We start from the raw sequence: 16,431 nt of genomic DNA, 5'->3' as shown, positions 1-16,431 counted from the left end.
ATTAAATAAATAAACACACAGCTTAGAATAGGAAGGTTTGATTGTAGAGGGTCTCTGAGATTGGTGGTTACCTAGAATGTATTAAAACATAAATACATGAAAACCAAGATTAGATGAACTGTACTTGGCAATTTTATTGTACACCACTCAGAAAACAAAAGGGTAAATATAAGAGCTAATTGTAACCAACCCTATATATCTTGCTCTTGGAAATTTAAAAGAAACAGGATGAAGGTGTGCCTTTGCATACATTTAGAATGACTACCCTCTTTCCAGTGAAGAGAATACAATATTTTTCAATAAAAATGAAAAACTGTTGAGTTATCACTATGACTTTGCCTCAGTCTTAAATTGTGTAAATGCATTCCAGCTGGAGGGCGCTTTTGGAACAGTGAAAGACAAACTTTGAAAAAATAAAAGATGAGTATTTATCGATCTGCAATAAAGAATATTGCAATGTATTTCATAAAGCTCTGCTATACATCTGGCATTAATCAAAACTTCTGTTGCAGAAAATGTCAGTAAAAATCTAGAGAAAAAAAATACAAGACAAAAAGAAAAGAAAAATAACTACAGGCAGAATTGGCAAAAGAATTGGTGCTTAACGTCGCTCTCTGTTTAACATGCTGGCATGAAAAATCCAGCTTCACTTATAGAATTGAAATAAAACTCTCTTTTGTTTTTATTCTTCAATTTCAACCCAATAACTTAAACTAGATATGATCTTTGTGCTAAAGAAATGAAGCCATGTTACGAGATAAAATGTACAGTATTTTTTCAGGATTATGAAAGTAAATCTTGACAGATTCAACCACAGGGGCTCTCAGAAATCATGTTTAATTTTTGAAAAAGCAACAGAAATATAAATGTTGCTATTTCAGATATTCAGATGCCACTCAAATAGTCAGATGCCACTTGTGGTTTGCTATTGAACAGTGACTACAAACTATGAGTTCTTGCAAATTAAATCTAGCATTAGTTCCTTCAAAAGGCCTTCATATATTAAGAACTGAAACATTTGTTTCTTCATAATCACTCAGACAAGCCAGAAATGTAGTTTTCACATGAAATATAAAAGGGCTTGTTGATGATGTTGTGTAATTACCAAAATTTAACCAGCAGCGTTTGCCAACATAAAAACAGCCACAGGTAGGCCTCAATGTGAGTCCAAAATTTCCATTGCTAAGCAAGATAGCTGTTGAGTTGTGCCTCATTTTATGACCTTTCTTGCAATAGCTGTTAGATGAATCACTGCAGGTATTAAATTAGTAACATGGCTGATAAGTGAATCTGCTTTTTTCTTGTCAGAAGGTCACAAAAGGTGATCCCATGACCCCAGTATAAATACATGCCAGTTGCCAATTTAACTACTTGACCATGGGGAATGCAACAGTCATAACTCTGAAAAAATAGTCGTTAGTCACTTTTTTACATGCCATTGTAACTTTGAACAGTCACTAAACAAGTAGCTGTAAGTCAGAGTCTACCTGGAGTAATTCCATGAAGGACCATGAAACAGAAGTGACTTCCAATAATTTTGCTAAGACTTGGAAATTCTCCTGTATGGATTAGAACCCAGATCGATTATTTCTGAAAACTACACACAAAGGGCAAACCGTTTACTGAATGGGATAAATGGGAAAGTACCAAATTGGGACATAAAATTCACAGACAGAAGCAACATAGAGTTTCTCGCCATGTAAAAATCAGGGAGATCTACAGGAGGTATGAGTGGAATAGAATAACAGAGTTGGACGGGATCTTGGAGGTCTTCTAGTCCAACCCCTTGCTTAGGCAGGAAACCCTATACCATTTCAGACCAATGAGTGATCAAATTTGCCTAAACAAATCTAAGTCAAGTGGAATTCAGCATTGAAGCTACAAAGAAAAGTGGAGTGCACCAAGTGTTGGACAGGCAAACAAGGAATCATCTTTTTTTAAAAAACAAAACAAAAACCTCTTTCTTCATTTTAATTAGAAACAAAATCTGTTTAAATTTTGGGTAAGAAATGAATGAGTTGTCTAAGGTGTAGAATGTGGTTTTGGAGAATACAGCTAACCCAAGATAAAAGAATTCCTGGTGTAATTCATTCACACACACCAATGAAGTAAAGTGCAGGTTTTCAAAATTGCTCACAACACATGAAGGACAAGGAACTTTGTCTCTAAAAGATTAGAAGTTGCTAATAGGTTGCAATTTCCCAAGCATTGCTGATTGGTGGCCTCTCTTCTGAGGGTCTCTAGAAATTAAAATTAAAACCTCTAATACTGAGAAGATGCAACTGCAGGCAACAACATACATCTGCACATTTTGCATGAGGGAAGATGCCTGTGAGAGCCATTTTGAAGTTAGCTCTTTGGCCATCAGGTTCGGGACTATAGTGGTACTCTGGTACTTAATTGCTTTGAAACTCATGAAATTTGGTACTCAATGAATTTTGTCCCAGTACTCATCATTTGCTGGTACTAAATGCACCAGCTAGAACTTGTTGGTGTTGGCTGCTTTGTGACTCACTACATTATTCCTTATGGAAAAAATCTGTTTGGTACTCATTATTTTTGTGACTCAACACGCCTCCCAGAATCAATTAATGAGTGCCGAGATACCACTGTATTAAATTAGTACATTTACAAAGTACATGAATGCAGCCAAATATAAGGTTCCTTTAAGAAAGCATATAAATTATAAATGGAAATCATAGTGTAGCGCTTAATGGGGCTATGTTACTATAGTTTGGGCTGTATATCTTCCCCCTTTTAAAATGGCATTTATTTTTAATCCATGTGAAATGTGGAAGACAAGTAGTTAGGATTTTGCAACTGTCACTTCCCAGCCAAATTATCCAGAAAATAAAATGTCATCCCTCCTCTAAGAGAACATATCCAAAATTAGTGTAAAATGCATAGTTACAGATTCTTTTTGACAATCCCATAATAATTTTCTGCCAGAAAATGATTCCCAATCCACCCATTTGGGGATCCCCTTCACCTTCCAAATGCATCTGGCATTGCTCATGGTGAGCAACAGTATACTGGAATAGACAAAGACAAGTGAGCAATGGCTAAAGATTCCAGAAATGCAGTACAGAAAGCCTCAAATATGGCCTTTGTTCGCTTAGCAATAAACCTCTGTCCTGCTTTGCAAAAGTGAGTTTTACTTTGGGTGATTTATTACATAACTACAGCAAAGAGATATTAGAGCTCATTAATTATCTCAGAGTATAACACTTTTAAATTAAGTTATCAGCCATACAAATGTCACAATGGATGTCACTTACTCACTTTAACATATAATGATACATTGCAAATACTGCTGGAAAGAGGATAGTTTTCCAGGAAGCTTTAGAAGCAAAACATACGGTCCATACTCTTTGCATTTGGATTTTCTCTCTATCTGCACCTGCCAAACACCAACACATAACTTCTTACTCTCAATATTATTATTTGTTAAATTTATTTGTCGCCTATCTTGCTTTGGGGCTACTCTAGGTGGCTTACTCTATTACACCATGTTGTTTTGGGATTATCAAAATCATGTGAAGTTTGGTTCCATTTGTATTCCACAATTCTACTTTCTAGAAGATTCCAAAGACAGCAGGGATGTTCCTAAAATGAAAATATAATAAATGCATACAGACATAACCACAAATCTGTTAAAAATGCAAACCCCTCAAAAATACTAACCGAGAATAAGACTGCATAATCCTTCATGCTTGAAAGTCATGAGCGAACACAAACATCTTAAACTGTGTTCCAAAATTTGTAGAACAGAAAAAATGAATCTGTGACCATCTTGTTGTCACTAAATGTCAGCTCCCAGCTTTCCTTACCACTGTCCAAGGTAGCTCTAACAAACGTCTTCCTGCAATATTTTACCAATCCTAGATAGACAAGCTAAAGGCTTCACAGAGAATCAGGGGAACAAAACAAGGTAAGAAAACATTGGTTCCATCTGGCCATCTGCACTTGTTTTCCTCCTTGCTAGAGGCAGAGAAGGAATCAAGTCTCATTAGATGGTCTAACACTGAATGGTTACTCATCTGAGAGTTTGTTGGAATGGCTCCAAGCCCAGGATACGCAAAACTTTAAATGGTTCCTCACAGCATTTTGAAAAGAACCCGGAAATTGACCGAAAACCAGCTGAGCTCTTTTAACATCAGATTTATATCTTCCTGGCAGCTAATATAAGTTATTTTCTTATGCTTCAATGATAACCACTGCATTAATCTAATCAGAAGGTGGGAAGGGCTGCCAATAATGACATGGATCCAGAAAGAAAGGCAGAATCACCCCAATATTTCTTTTCCAATAGGTGACATTTGTTCCTCTTATTTCACCTTTAGTCTGCCTTTTTCTAGCAATGCATTAATGATAAAAAGTCGATTCATACTGAACAGACACAAGACTGTTGCCTTCTAGATGCCTTAGACTACAAATTTGTTAATTCCTAAATATTGTCTGTACTGCTAGAGACTTAGAGAAACTATAATAATTTAATGTTTATATATTGATTATATACCACAGGAAAATGTTCCAACTGCTCCACACAACTGAGATAATTATGTTTTTCAGAGTCCTGCCTCTAAAGAAATTCACCCTCTAATTGTCATCTCTGCTATATCTTCCAGAAACAAGTATGCTCTATTATAGTCTTTATTTATGTACGCCACCTATGAATTGCAGTAACTATATTTATGTATTTATGCTAAGTTTTCTATTAAGTAAATTCAGGCTATTATAGCAACAGCAACTCTGTTTACCATTTTTATTTGTTTAACTTTAAATGGCCTGCCAAGATAGCTCTTATCACTAAATATACTACATCTAGGAGGTTTTAAAAAATTTATAGCTTGCAAATATACATTTTAAATCATCCATTCAGTTGTATCCAATTCTCAGAGACAACTTGCATGAATCCTGTAAGTTTTCTTGGCAAGGTTTTTCAGAAGTAGTTTGCCATTGCTTCCTTCCTAGAGTTGAGAGAAAGTGGCTGGCCCAAGATCACCCAGCTGGCTTTGTGCCTAAGGATGAACTAAATTTACAGTCTCCAGTTTTGTAGTCTGATGTCCTAACCATTACACCAAACAAGCTCTCCACAAATACACATATCGCGGTATAAACCAATGCCTTAAAATGCTGGGATATCTAAAAGTTTTACATCCAATGACCAATATTTCATGTTTAGCTACATCTTAATCTAAATATTACTGAAGTTGCCATTAATTCTAAACATGAAATGAAAACAATTATAGATCCCTGAAAAAGCTAAAAGAGTGTAAAATGTGAGCTCCTCAAAATAAAAATGTTTTAAAAATGTCAACCTGAGTCACGCAGGCACACTTTAACTATTTCTTTTGTAACCTGTTTCCAATTTTAGATCTTGCATTGTTAAATTACAGTTGATTTTTTACCTGACATATGTATACAGCAACAGAATGTATTTGTTTTGTTTAACGGCAGTGTTTACAAAGCTTCCAGATACCTAGCAGCTAGCTAAGTTCTTTAGTAGTAGAATTAGAACAGAATAGAGCTGGAAGGGACCTTGGAGGTCTTCTAGTCCAGCCCACTGCTCAAGCAGGAGAACCTGTACAATCTCAGACAAGTGACTGTCCAGTCTCTTCTTTAAAACCTCCAGTGATGGAGCATCCACAATTTCTGGACACAAGTTGTTCTACTAGTTAATTGTCCTCATATTAGGAAGTTTCTCCTTAATTCCAGGTTGCTTCTCTCTTTGATTAGTTTCCAGCCATTATTTCTTGTCCTGCCCTCTGGTGCTTTGGAGAATAATTTGAGCCCCTCTTCTTTGTGGCAGCCCTTCAAACACTTAAATTCTGCTATCCTGTCACCCCTAAGTCTTTTTTTCTTTAGACTAGCCAGACCCAAAACCTGCAGCCATTCTTCATATGGTTTAGTCTCCAGGCTTTTGATCATCTTAGTTGCTCTTCTCTGAACTTTTTCCAAAGTCTCAATATCTTTTTGTAGTATGGTGACCAAAATTGGTTGCAGTATTCCAGGTGAAGTCTTACTAGGGTTTTGCAAAGTGGCAGTAATACTTCCTATGATATTGATTCTATGCCTCTGTTTATATAACCCAGGATTGTATTAGCTTTTTTGGCTGCTGCTGCACATTGCTGGCTCATATTCAAGTGATCGTCCACTATGACTTTTATTTATTTATTTGTTTGTTTGTTTTGTCAAAAGCTTACAATACAATAGAAATAAGAATAAACATAAGTTTAAATATAAGAAATAGGAAGTAATAATTGGGGACAATAGGAGAGGGATGGTAGGCACGATTGTGCACTTATGCACGCCCCTTACAGACCTCTTAGGAATGGGGTGAAGTCAATAAAGGTTAGTTTGAGGGTAAAGGAGTGGGGTTTTGAGCAGGTGACAACGGAATCAGGTAGTGAGTTCCAGACATTGACCACTCTGTTGCTGAAATTGTACTTCCTCCAATTGAGTTTGGAGTGGTTTACATTAAGTTTATATCTGTTGTTTGCTCTTGTGTTGTTGTGGTTAAAGCTGAAATATTCATCAAGTGGTAAGATGTTGTAACATATGATTTTATGTACAATGTTTAAGTCCAATGTTAACCGGCATAGTTCAAGGTTGTTGAGGTAATTTCCCATTAGGAGAATGAGCGCATACAGGGAGACGTATTGAGAGAAATGTTTGAATAATACATACACAGCACACAGATACACTGTACAGTAAATGTAGGTTTTTACTTCCAGAAACTTTTAAGCAAAGTTCAAAATAGGCAGTCCAAAATCATTCACAGGTAAAATCAGTCAGTTTCAGTTCAGGGATAATTCCAATAACAAAGTCCAGTGTCAAAAACAGTTCAGTAACAGACTTACATCAAATCCATGAATATCAGTCAATTAGGAAAAATGGAGGAGCGGCAATACTTTCCAACAGAAGGAAACAAAGACTCACTCACACTCTCTTCTGAGACTAAGACTAAGACTAAACAACCCAGGTTTCTGGCTGTTAGGTTACTTACACTCCTAACAAAGGTTATCTAAGCCTAGAATCTCAAGTCTGGTGGTGTAGGGTATTCTGTTGCAAGCAGAGGAATGTAGTACTCTTCTGGTAAAATACTTCTGGACTCGCTCAATTGTATTTATGTCTGATATACAGTGCAGATTCCAGACACCAGAGCTGAATTCAAGTGTTGGTCTAGCAAAGGTTTTGAATGCCCTAGTTTGCAAATCAGTATTACCAGAAGAGAAGCTTCGTAAAATTAAATTTACAACTCTTAACTCCAAGGTCCCTCCCACATTTACTGTTTTAAAACTTTTTTAAAAAAATAGCACATTTATCAGCAAGATTGGCAAAGTATATCATTCTGTGTTTCCTCATTCCCCATTACAGAAAAGTGAATTAGTGTTGTTGGATCATTAACTTTGCCTATAATGTTCATTGGCAGTATTCATCCTCATGATTCTATACCCAGTATATATAAACTTTAGAAAATTCTTTATTAAAAATAAAACAAGCCTTTAGTTGAGGTCAATTGCTGATGATGGCGAACCTATGGCACGCGTGATGGCGAACCTATGGCATGCGTGCCACAGGTGGCACGCAGAGCCATTTGTGTCAGCATGCGAGCTGCAGGCAAACTTACCTCACTACGCATGCGCGCACCTCACAGCTGATTTTTGGCCGGTTTGAGGCCTTTTTTCTGCCTCCCAAAGGCTTGAGGAAGGCTACTGGAGGCTTTGCAGGCCACAAACTAGCCCTGTTTCGTCACTTCCTGCTTTTCCAGAAATACTGGAAGTGATATAAACGGGCCTAGTTTTCAGCCTGAAAAGCCTGCAGAAGCCTTCCTCAAGTCTCTGGGAGGCCAAAAAAGGCCTCAAACCGGCCAAAAATCAGCTGTGAGGTGCAGTGCAGGTAAGGGGGTGGTGGGGTGGGTGGGTGGGGATTGCGCGTGCATGCGTAGGGTCGTGGGGGGCACGCATTGCCTTCTGGGTGCTGGCACGTGAGCGTGCAAGAGTGAACACAATTTTTGGCACACGAACCCAAAAAGGTTAGCCACCACTGCCCTAGGGAAAAGGGAATATCCATGCAGTTTTCTTGAGAGCTGTACCCAAAATGGTTTTCTATTGCCTTTTCCCATTATGTTTTGCAATGTCTAGTGTTCCTGGTCTCCAAAAACTAGCCAAAATCAAGTCTATGTAGCTTCAGCTGCCAAATAGATGTGTGACTGTTAGGTCCTTTGTGTTCTCTGAGCTTGGCTGTTTTCTTGCAGATGTTTCATCACCAAACTAGATAACATCATCAGTGCTGATGTTGATGCACTGATTACCTAGTTATGTAATGAAATGTCTGCAAGAAAACAATCAAACTCAGAGAACACCAAGGATTCATAGTTCAATCCTGAGCTACAAATATTCCCTTCTATCAGTTATGTAATTCTCTATTACATTTCATAGGGTAGCCTAAAACATACATGTTGATCAAATCTGATTTGGTTGTTTTAAAGCCTCAAATTCTATTATTCGGAAGGAAAACAATTTACACTTCAAAAAAGAAGATGTAAGACAAGGTCTTCTCTTACAAAATCTCAGGAAAGATACTCTAAAGCAGTTATGGGGGAGACTTGGGGGGGGGGGGCTTTTAAATGCTTGTATCCCTATTTTATTAGGACTTAACAAAATTGCTCCTGACAGCATATTTTCTTGAGTTATCCCAATGGCAAAAGCCATGAAGGCAGCAGGACACCTCAGAATACAGGTAATCCTCGACCACAACGGAGCCCAAAATTTATGTTGTTAAGCAAGTCAGTTGTTAAGTGAGTTGCACATCATTTAACAAACTTTTTTTGCCAAAAATGTTATGCAAATCACAATGAAGCTGTTAAGTGAATCATGTGGTCATTTAGTGAATCTGGTTTTCCCCATTGACTTGGCTTGTCAGAAGCCAGCTAGGAAGGTTGCAAATGAAGATCACACAATTCCAGAACAGCACAACCATTGTAAATAGAGGTAGTTCGTGAGTTATGACCACAATTAAGCCCAAAATTACTGTTGCTAAGTGAAACATTTGTTAAGTGAGTTTTGCCCCATTTTACAATTATTCTTGCCACAGTTGTTAAGTGGATCATTACATTTGTTAAGTTAGTAACATGGTTGTTAAGTGTAGCGGTTAGCTGGCAGCAGGTGCAAATGGCTGAGGAGGGCTAGGGCTCAGATGAGGGGCCAGGACCATTAGGGTGTGGACTACTGCCTTCAGAGATTGTGGGGGCTGGCAGCAGCGATGAGGAGATTCCCAAGGAGCCTGTGCCAAATGCGCGTGCATGCAGGATTGCTTGCAGGAAAGAGCAACAGCACAGGTGACTCGGGAGTAAGGCTACAAGGTAATCGGCCCTCCTTCAAGAAGATAAAAGCCAGCTGTGAAGCTGATGTTCTTTGCAGGAAGCAAAGATGTTTTGAAACTCAGCCTCATAGACATTACAGTATCTTAAGTTGGTATTTGAAGACTCTTGTGTTATGAAATATTTCTTATCTGTGACTCTTGGCAGCCTCACACAGTTTTGGCAAGGTTTGTGCTTATCAAAGTTAATTAGTTTGCAGCAGCCTTTTAATTGGGGATTCGTAAGATTCATCAAAAGGTTTCTGTTCCCTTTGGTTATTGTTTGTCTTCTTGGAAAAGGGTTTGGGTCAGAACATTAAGTGAATCTGGCTTCCCCATTGACTTTGCTTGTTAGAAGGTCGCAAAAGCCGATCACACGATCCCAGGATACTGCAACCATCATAAATATGAACCAATTGCTAATTTTGATCATGTGACCCTGGGGAATGCAACAATGGTCGTAAGTGTGGAAAAACGGCCATAAGTCATTATTTTCAGTGCCGTTGTAATTGGAATGGTCACTAAGTGAACTGTTGCAAGTCGAGAACTACCTGAACATGCCAGATGCCTGGATTTTAAACATGTAACCCTGGGGATGCAATAGTTATAAGTGTGAAAACTGGTCATAAGTCATAAGTCACTTTATCCAGTGCCATTGTAACTTTGAACAGAAAGTAAACAAATGATTGTAAATGGAAGACTATTTGTTAATACTGCTGTGGTTTGCCTGCAGCCTGTGCAGACGGCAGCAGAATCGGACAGTGGGGAAGAACAGGGACCAGTCTGGGAATCTGGAAAGGACTCAGATAAGGGTCCTGCATCCGATACAGAGATGGGGCCAGGACCATCTGAGAGTTATGTGCTGACTCCAGAGCCTCCAGAATCTGGCAGCAGTGAGGCAGAGGAACAAGGGGAGCCTGTTCCCAGTGCACGTGTGTGCAAAGCTGCCAGAAGGCAAGAGCAGCTAAGACAAAAGAGGCGACTCGGGAGTAAGGCTTGGAGGTGATTGCCCCTCCCATAAGGTATAAAGGAAGTGCAAAGGTCGGAAAACCTTTGCAGGAAGCAAAGTCATTCACTTGGATCAGTTTGGACTCTGAAAGCTCCGTGGTGAATTTGTTCTCCATTTGTTTTTGAAAGACTAATTGGGGCTTTAGTCTTTGGCAGCACCTCAAGTAAGATAAGGTGCGTTCTTATCAAATGTCTCTCGAACAACTTTGGCAGCTGTCCCTGGGACTAATTATAACTGTGAATTATCATCATTCTGGGCTATGAATGATGATAATTCACAGCCATTGAACTAACATAAAAATGTTTTGGATTTTACACGTGTTTGATGGTGTCTTGGTCAGAACAAATACTGATTTCACATTCTTATTCAAACCAGATCAAAGGCATGGATCAATTTACTCTAAAGCAATTTTTTAAAAAATTCATAATCCTTTCAAACCCCTACTTTATATTTGACCTGTATTTGGAGGCTGCATTTAGAAGCTACACTTTGTTTCAGAGAGAGTTTAGGAAACCTTATCCTGCACAGTTGATATTACTTTTCCTATCACTATCAGCAGTTATCTTTCAGGATAAATTCTCAATCCTTGTTGTTCAGGACAGTAACCTCCTTCTCATGTCCCTTCCCTCCTTATCCCTCAAAAGAAATCCAATCCAATTTCCCATGCATCCTAGCCAGCATGTAAGATATAAGTTGCCCCGTTCTGATTGTCTAAATATCAATTCATCCATTTCTTTGCATTTTCCGCTTTAGAACATGAACTTAGAAATCTGCAATCTTCATGTTCCTCATGAGCAATCAATTAGCTCCTTCCTGAAATTATATTTTTACTGGAGCTAAAACATATAAAGAACAGTTGTTGAAATCGGATATGTCTAGTTTAATTAAAAGAAGGACTAGAGGGGGACATGATAGTAGTGTTCCAATATTTGAGGTGTTATAAGGAAAAAGAAGCCTTCCCCTTTAAGGAAAGGTGAACTCTTTCCCTTTGTGAACTCAAATTTCCCGGCTGGGAGATTTATTGCAAAATGATTGGAGGTCAGCTGCATTGGAAACAGGAATCAGTTTATTGTTAATAGGAAAGCAGGTAAAAGGAGATCATAACAGTGTTCCTGAGACTAGTTTGCTTCCTTGTAAGTTAAAGCCCCTTTTTATAGCCTTCAGGTCCTTTTTTTAAAATTTGTATGTGAACCCTTTAAAGTCTTTTGATTTGTATTTGTGAACTCTTTAAAGTCTTTTGATTTGTATGTGTGTGATGGGTTTTTTATGGCGTTTAATCCTCTCTCTTGAGATTGGGATCTTCCATCCTGGGATCTGGGTAGAAGGCAAATAAGTAATTGTTTTATTGTCCAATCTGTTTTTCCCTGGCCCTTTGTAGCTGCTGTTCCCTATAATTAATCAGTTTGCATTTTGTTGCAATATCCTGAGCTTTCAGTTATGCCTTTGGTTTGCTATCATGGTTTAAATTTTTTTCTTCCTGCCATGCTTTTTTTATTGCTGTGTTTTGGTAAGTATCTCCTTTTCTCACGTGGCTAAGGTTCTTGATTTCTTTTCCTTTGGGTGTTTGCTTTTGCTGTTTTTCCAAGTTTTATAGTTTGCCATCTATTTGATTTCTATGGGAAGGGAGATAATTTGTAGGCTTTTTCTCTGTATACCATGTGTGTAATTTTATCCTTCCTTTGTTGGGGAGAATAGGCCGGCTTCAGCTATTTTAATGACCCTATTGACAAGGGTAGGGGCTGAATCCCTGCTTGAGTTTCTACTTCTCTTTTCTTTTAGGGGAATTTTCCTGCCCCTTTAATATTTTTAAATTTTCTTTTTCTTTTCCTAGGAGAAGGGTGAATCACAACTTCCAACAGAGGGACTGCCACAAAGAAGGAGAAATTCTGTGACAGAACAATTAATCTGTGAAACAATTTGCCTCCAGAAGTTGTGGATGTTCCAACACTGGAAGATTTTAAGAAGAGCTAGGACAACCATTTGTCTAAAATACTAGAGGACATCTTGCCTGAGCTCCATAGTCCCTTCCAACTATGTTAGTCTGATTCTGTTTTCAGAAGATTATGTCAAGCTTCCATTTCATGGCTCTGTAAAACCTCATTCCACACTACTTTTTAGCTCTAAAGATTTCTGTTGTTCTTTTGTCCTGCAAGGGTTTCCATCCTTCTTCCAATTATACTCCACCCTGCCCTAGGCCCCTTCAAGCCACCCAAGAAAGCTTTTTCTTGTCATAAATCAGGTCATCTATGCAACAGCAAAAATAAACTTTCCAACACTTTGTACAACCATGATTATTTTCACTGTTTGCTCACTGAACCATCACAGTGTTGAATACCTAATATACTAGAAACAGTCTAAAACTACCCATATGTTTCAACCAGAGAAAAAATGAAACAGCAGGAAAGAGAGGGAGAAAAGGGACGTTATTCTACAAAAATTCCAGATGGAGCATATCAGATTGAAAGATATGTTTTCCCTTATACTGCTGCTTTACATTTTTTTTTCTGTGAAAGTAAACAGCTGTTTGTTTATAGAGCTGAAAATTAAGGTGTGAATTTGGAGAGAACATTAGAAGGACAGCAACATTTGTTCCTTCGGCTTGCATTTATCTCCCTAGGCCCATTCTGGTTGCTGTTTCTTGGTCACATAAGGTGCTGAAGTTATGCATTCAAATGTGATGTAAATTTTGTTTCAAAATAGAATAGGTTTCTAAAGAATTCATACTAATTTAAGGAGTTATAATGCAGAGTACAAAACTGGCATGTAAGATCTTTTGCCTTCTAACTGCTCAGTAGAGGCCCAGCCTCAAATCTTGAGAAAACCAAATAATTAGGAAATCAGCAAGACAATGAATGACTTTGGTTAAAAAGATTGTAGAAATATTATGATTAGAGTGGAGTGGAGTGGAATGGAATAGAATATTATCATTTATATGGTACTGCAAAGGAGGTTGCAAAAAAAGGGGAAAGTTTATGATTCTTCTACATTTTTCTAACAATTTTCTATACACAGATAGAAAGGTCCTGTACTACTCTCATTTTAGCAAGTAAATATAGACTTTATAGATGATAAATGGTAAAGAATTTATACATTAACAATGGAAGATTTGAGGCAAAACCTTCTATTATTAAAAAAGAAAAAGCATAATGGTACTGTATTAACACTATATTCTTTCTTCCCCCAATTTCAGCATGAAATTTGGTAGAAATAGGATTTCTTCTGGAAATAAGTTCCATCTACAATGGACGCAGTAAATTTTATGGGAAAAAAGGGTTTGAAATTTCAGAATTGTGATATAAAATCTGAATAACCTAACACCAAAACATCCATTTACATCAGTAAGTCGACTCTCCTGCTTAGTACAGGAATCCGAATTAAAGCATTCAAAACAGATGACCCTCTAACCACATCCAATAAAAGGGAATACATCACATCTAGGTAATTGGTATTATTATGACATACGTTGTCAAACACTTCGCTAAACCAACATATATTGTGTATTTAACATTCCCTCAATCTATTAAAATAGCTACCCAGTCAAAAAAATGAGATTAGGTTAGTCTGGCAAGATTTATATTTGACACATTCCAGTAATTTACTATGTTGTTTTTCCAGTTTCTTACATAGTTCTTCTTATGCTCTGCTCTAAATGTCTCCAGTATTAATCCCAGATTAACTGGTCTATAATTTGCTGGGTTTATCCTCTTATTCTTTTTGAAGATAGGGACAGTATTTTTTCTCTTCTAGTGATTTTCCTTCGTAGGATTTTTCAACATTTGAGTCAGAACCATGAGGTAAGATCCCAGGGTTCAATTCATTTGGTTTCTGAGAGTTGAACTAATTCAAAGAAATGGTGTATTTTCTGATCATTTCTATTAGTCACAAGCTTCAATTCTGCCCATCCTACTTTTTTTCACAACTTCTTGCTTGAATACTAACCTTTTTTATTCCAGAAGTCTAAATCAAAATAAAAGTCAAATAACCTCTTCCTCTTCTGTTAGTATTTTACCACCAGCTATATTGATATTTTTTCTTGACTGTTGTTTTTAACATATTTAAAAGAATCCCTTTTGGTTTTCCTTAGTATAGTTCTTTAACTTCTGCTTATTTACAGCTTTTCTTTTCATGACATCAGGGCTATACTTCTCAGCTGTCTATATTTTTACAATGTTAAAATTATAAATCATTTCTTTCCTATCTGAGAATCACAAGTTTACCTTATCTATGTCACATCCTTGGCATGAATGTTTATAAAATGAAAAACATGAAGTTAGCTAATATTCTTTCTAATTTTTCAACATTACACTGAACTACCAAACTATTATTAAACAAATACTGTTTAAGTATAAAATGGTTCCATATACGTAATGTATACATATGAAACCAACATTTTAAAATTAAGAACAAAGCTTTTAACCCAGTCTTGCAGTTCTGCTGCTTGATAATATATAAAGATGATGTCAGCAATATGTAACCATTGCAAGTCATGTGCATCATGAAGATATGTTTATGGATCCAACAAATAAATAAAAATCAAGGAATGTTGCCAAAACATAATGAACACAGAACAGTATCAACAAAAATCCACTTCCATAAAGAGAGTTCCTTCTTTTCTACTTATCCCACCATAGTAACTAAATCCAGATCTGGAGAGTTGAAACTGTTGGAACAGTTTTAGAAACAGAATGGGAGGGAATGTGCAGAAGAACAAAAGAATGCCTGCCCCAAATCTAATGTAAGAAAACTATTAATTTCTATCTTGCACATTTAGTTTGGATACATTTGCTTGTTAAGGATGTAAGCATACCTGGTAGTCTAAAATGCTGAATCCTAAACCTATTTTTGCATCTTTAACCAGGACAATGTCTTGGACTTCAGAAGACCATAGTGCTAGTTCCACATCTTCATCTTCCTGCTCTTTATTTTCCTGCTGTTCCTCTGAATTTTCAAACTTCACCTAAGAAAAATAGAACATGCTTATTCTACTGGTAAAAGGTATCTAGTATATACAAATCAAAAAGGTCATTTAGATTGGAATTTCCATCTATATACTACTAAAACTCTAGTTGTCGTAATCTTTTAACCAGGGGTGGGATTCAAAATTTTTAACAACCAGTTCTGTGGGCATAGCTTAGGTGGTGGGTGTGGCTTGGTGGTCATGTGACTGGGTGGACAGGGCTTGATGGTCATGTTATTGGGTGGGTGTGGCCAACTCAATATCACTCACCTCGAAGCAAGCATCTCCTTGCCTGGCCTCTCATGACTGTGGGGATACTGCAACAGTCGTAAGTGTGAAAAATGGTCGTAAGTCACTTTTTTCAGTGCCATTGTAACTTTGAATGGTCACTCCACACAAGCAAAGTACCAGCAAAGGAGGGGAAAAAAACTCCAGAGAAGTTCCTGAGACAGGAAGTCTAGTCCTGCCAAGAATGTAATAAGGGTTAATGGAGAGGCAGTTTCTATAAGCAACACCAGAATGTTTCCTTCCTGCCTTCCTTACAGGATTCGCCCAAAAACCGGTTCTCTGAACTGCTTAGAATGTTAACAACCGGTTCTTGCAAATAGGTACGAACTGGTAGAATCTCACTCCTGCTTTTAACTGGGTGAAATGATGCAATGTAGGACAACAATTTTTGAACCAAAATGTGTCTAAAATTTGGGACTCATGAGGGGATGAGATTTGGGGAAACTATTGCTGCTTTGGTGCTACTAGCTGTTGGGCTTCAGCTGCAGTCACATGATCATTATTTTCAACATTCTGTAACAATTTCCCAGCCAGTCTCACAATCCCTTCCTCCCTCCCCCATCAAGCAGCAGCCACTTATCTGCAGGATGGGAAGGGAAGGGAAGGAATTTCTGATGCTCCCTGCCAAATTTTCACAAAGAAACTCAATGGGAAAGCTAGTATGAAGTTGGAAGTTACTCCTATGACCACTGTTTTTTTTCCTTTTTTTTTTTTTACCTGCCCTTGGTCATTGTGTTTCTCTGTTTAGGTAAAGAAACATGCCCAAATGAGACAGGGTTGCCCAGAGATTTCATAAAATTACATATTGGCCATT

General features: G+C 37.6%; 1 protein-coding gene across 1 annotated transcript in view; it reads right to left on the bottom strand.

Moving 5' to 3' along the window:
- PATJ (PATJ crumbs cell polarity complex component) overlaps positions 1 to 16,431 on the bottom strand; it is a 165,981-nt gene that overhangs the window by 100,795 nt on the left and 48,755 nt on the right. The window contains exon 18 of the mRNA XM_087960374.1: positions 15,180 to 15,329. Within this exon, the coding sequence (XP_087816500.1) occupies positions 15,180 to 15,329 (150 nt within the window). The remainder of the gene's footprint in view (positions 1 to 15,179; positions 15,330 to 16,431) is intronic.

Source organism: Notechis scutatus, chromosome 3, assembly GCF_049901735.1.
Source record: "Notechis scutatus isolate UNSWTSFEM ecotype Mainland chromosome 3, rNotScu1.2, whole genome shotgun sequence".
Classification (NCBI taxonomy): Eukaryota; Metazoa; Chordata; class Lepidosauria; order Squamata; family Elapidae; genus Notechis; species Notechis scutatus.
Note: the sequence above shows the minus strand (reverse complement) of the source record. Positions and strands in the feature narration are given on the sequence as shown.